The sequence below is a fragment of the Sinocyclocheilus rhinocerous genome, unplaced genomic scaffold, assembly GCF_001515625.1.
Source record: "Sinocyclocheilus rhinocerous isolate Xijiao unplaced genomic scaffold, SAMN03320098_v1.1 scaffold1531, whole genome shotgun sequence".
Classification (NCBI taxonomy): Eukaryota; Metazoa; Chordata; class Actinopteri; order Cypriniformes; family Cyprinidae; genus Sinocyclocheilus; species Sinocyclocheilus rhinocerous.
Window position 1 is genome coordinate 17,231 of NW_015652147.1, and position 4,124 is coordinate 21,354.

General features: G+C 37.7%; 1 protein-coding gene across 1 annotated transcript in view; it reads left to right on the top strand.

Moving 5' to 3' along the window:
- Positions 1-3,285, top strand: part of LOC107713770 (macrophage mannose receptor 1-like) — a gene marked incomplete at its 5' end in the record, with an annotated part of 3,958 nt that extends 673 nt beyond the window's left edge. The window contains 2 exons of the mRNA XM_016519378.1: positions 924-1,277; positions 2,881-3,285. Of these exons, the coding sequence (XP_016374864.1) occupies positions 924-1,277; positions 2,881-3,242 (716 nt within the window). The remainder of the gene's footprint in view (positions 1-923; positions 1,278-2,880) is intronic.
- Between the last annotated feature and the right edge of the window lie 839 nt (positions 3,286-4,124).

The following is a 4,124-nucleotide window of genomic DNA, read 5'->3' on the forward strand; positions in this document are numbered from 1 at the left end:
GTGCTTCTCAAAGTCCGGACTCCGGTCCGGATCCGGACCCGGGCCATCGGCTGCCCTGATTTCTAAATATCGGCATCGGCCAGAGAAAAACCCTTATCGGTCGACCTCTATTGCTGACACTTAAATTAATTGTTTTGCCACTTTTGCACTTTATTTTTTCAAAAAATGTATGTTTATTTGTTATGCATGTTATGTATGTTTATTAAAAACAAGTTTTGTAATAACCAATTGTTCCGGTCCGGACCTTTGACACTGATGAAAATTCAGATTTGGACTTTGAATGTAGACTTTGAGAACCCCTGCTCTATATGATCATTTGTCACAATGAAAACTTGCTATCAAAGAGCCTAAAAATCTTAGAGATCTAAATTGATCTTATATTGTTAATAAAAAAACATACAGCAGTAATTAGAGGTGATTCAGCTTGATATTTTCAGCCTTCAGTATCTCAACACAAACCTACAAGGGCTTTGTTTCTCATATGTAGATTAACTTGAGTCTGGTCCATGAAGGAATGATAGTCCATTTCAACATAAACCCTCGTTGCAGTGAAAAGTAATGCAGTGATTCGATAGTGAAGCTATTTTAAGTCACTTTGCAGGGTTGACATCAAGTTTCTGTGCTTTAAATGTTTCTCTGTGTGCCACTGACGGTCTGTATTTGTGTGCGTTTCATTTAATGGTTTGAATGCACACGCTCCAGCCAATCAGAATCACTTTATTAGACAGATGATATAATTTAAAATATCTTGAACATTGTGAATATTCAATATATTTGACCAGTTGTAGAAGCAGTGCAGGTCTTTGAATGACGTGTTTCTGATGTTTGTACCGCTGCTCCTGTTCACATCCAAACCATAAAGCAGCGTAAGAATAATGAACAAACCGATTCATGAATCTTTTTCTCATTTGTTTTTCTTAAAGCAAACACAGGACTCGTCGTGGTCAATCAGATGATGAATTGGAGAGACGCTCAGAGTTACTGCAGACAGAATCACATTGATCTGGTCAGTGTGAGGAACCAGAATGAGAATGAGAAGGTTAAGAAGATAATCAGTGATAATCATTCGTCTGGATCTCAAGTGTGGATCGGTCTGTTCAGAGTCAGAGACTCGTGGCAGTGGTCAGATCAGAGTGACTCCTCATTCAGATACTGGAAACCTGGTCAACCGGATAATTGGGGAGGTAGTGAAAATTGTGCACTGATTGAACCGAACGCTCAGGGACAATGGCATGATGTCCCTTGCACCAACCAATATCCTTTTGTGTGTCATGAAGGTGAGTAGATCCTCACAAAACACACACAATCCATCCATCACCTTCAGGGGCCCGTTCTCCGTACGTCACTAACTCCATTAGCTGGATTTGATAGTTGATGATTTTGCCTGATCTTGGATTATTTGGTTCTTCGAAGCTCATCCCGGAGTTGCTGTCATAGCAACAGGTCCGTGAGCTTAAACCTGCTCGGGAGCAGCTTATTTCATGTAGACAGGATTAGATCGCATCTTTTTAAGCAGAATTGATACTTAAAATCTGTCCTCTACCACCGCTACTTTATAAGAAGAGTACCCTACTGATCCAGGGATAATAATTTAAAATAATAATTATTTAAAAATTAATGTAAAATAATATAATAATGTTGTGTAGTCTACAACACTATAGAGACAGCCAGTTTTACTCACTGAAAGATTTATTAGTGATGAAATAATTACTTTATAATTGTACTGGAGTTGGGAATCATGTAAAAAAAATGACAAATAAATTAAAAATAGTGCACATTTAATTTATCTGTTATAACGTTTATGTAGTTTTGTTCGCTTGGCTGTTTTATTATAAAAGTCCAGAAATGTGTCAGGTTTTTGTCTGGTGTCTTTTTTAATTATATGACGTCATTACGTTGCTGTCTTGCCGCCAGCCAATCGCTGCGCTGCTGATCGTGGTTTCGAGTATCGATACATCTGCCCTTTTCAGGGAACACGAGAATGCACAGTAATCTTAAACAATTAATCCAGATATATTAATCAAATCCACAAACCAAATTAGCCAGAGATCAGTTATCATGATTAGAAGATCCGGCATCTTTCAAATCATCTCAGATGTATTAAGCGAGGTACGAAGAACGGACCTCAGATCTCTTAACCCTCTGGTGTTGTTCAGTCATTTTAGACTAAAAAATAATAATTTGAAAACTGTTAAAATTGCTTCTTCATCGGAATGGTACGAAACTTGGTGACCTTTATGGCTGTCGCTATGCGACTCCCCAACAAAATTGTGGACTTGATTCGAAAAAGTTAAACGGTCGTAAAAAAAAAAGGTCACATTTGTGTTGCTCGCGGGGAAAAAAATTACCACCATAGGAAATTAATGGGAAACAGGCAAAGTTATGACAAATAGAGATGTTTTTGTGTGTACAATCTACAAATCAGCCACAATGTAGAAAAAAGTGCAAGGGGTGACAAAACTTAAGCAGTTATGCCTGAAAACACAGCTCAGTCACTAAGGAATACACAGCACTGAATATATATGGCTATACAGGCATCTAATTGCTACACCATAGTATTATACAGTAGATTATTTTTATTATTTTTCCACAAGGTGAAACAAATCTGCCTCAATTCAATGGATTTTAAATACTTTTGCTCTATATTTAAATTAAATAATGCAGAATTGATTTTATTTATACAGAAAATAGTCCATAATTTGATATGAATATTAATTAGTAACAAAAATATACTCAAAATATGAAATATATTCATTTCACAATAATAATAAAGTTGATGCAACATGTCTGACATGACAAATTGATCCTCGGTGTTTGTTCTGCATGTTGTTTTTGATCAGTCTCTCTCTAGTCTCTGCTTGTGGTTTGTTTGGTTTCCAGATAAACTGATTCTGATCAAGGAGAATCTGACGTGGTCTGAAGCTATGAGATACTGCAGACAGAATCATGTGTGTGTGGTCTCGGTTCATTCAGAAGAGATGCAGCGTCGTGTGATGAACGTGGTTAAACGGGCGTCTACTGCGGCGGTGTGGTTGGGTTTACACAACTACTGCAGCATGAACATGTGGCTCTGGCTGAGTGGAGAGATCGTGTGCTATCAGAACTGGGCTCCAGGGAACGGGACGACACGGGAAAACTGCAGCCTCGAGAAGAGAAAAGGAGCAGTTCAGTCTGGAGGAGATCAGCGCTGGATCAGCCTTCCTGAATCTCACAAACTCAGCTTCATCTGCAGCAGATATTAAGAGCGAGGAACACACTAATGTGTTTCCTTACATTAACAGTTTTCATAGGCTACTTCATTATTTTTCTGATTCACATTTATGTTTGATTTGTTCTTTAGTAAGTTATGAGTGAATCTGCTTATTGGCTTTTAAAAGTGGCCGGAGGTCTGTTTTTTTCTGTGTTATAAAATATGTCCTATAAGAAACTCTTTGTATATCTGATGTGATTATGACTCTGTATGTTTTGCACCAATCATATCTTTTGAACACAAACACGTGATAACAGAAAATCAGCTCAAATAAACTCATGTACAGCCAGTATTGTCTCCTATTTCCTGATTTTCCCTCAACATAGCATTGAACTGAAAACTGCATGTAACAAATATATCAAATTTGTGGAATGACCTCCCTAACTCCATCCAGACAGCCAAATCCCTTACAATCTTCTCATAAAAAAACTCGGTCCCACTTTATATTGTGTCCCTAATACCTGTGTACTTACATAGTAACTAAATGTGTACGTAGTATGTAACCACAGTGGAAGTACACATTGGTACATAGTATCTACAGCTGTAATATTTCTGTAACTACACACATGTAACAACCCTCAGGATGGTTTGTGTAAGTACAAATGTGTAACAGGACATTGGTAACAACACTTTTTTTCACTTCACTAAGTTCTCTGGTAACAGGAATTATATAACTACATTTTGTAACAACAATATGTATAAGAGTAATTGGAACCATTTGATCCAGGGGGTGGAGATGGGTAGGTTTAGGGATATGTAAAGTGGGAGGAGTTGGATCTCGAGTTGGAGCACCTGGTGCACCACTGTAATACCAGTGTACTTACATGGTAACTCCTCAGGAACTGTCCACTTAATATAAAGTGTAACATTCTGG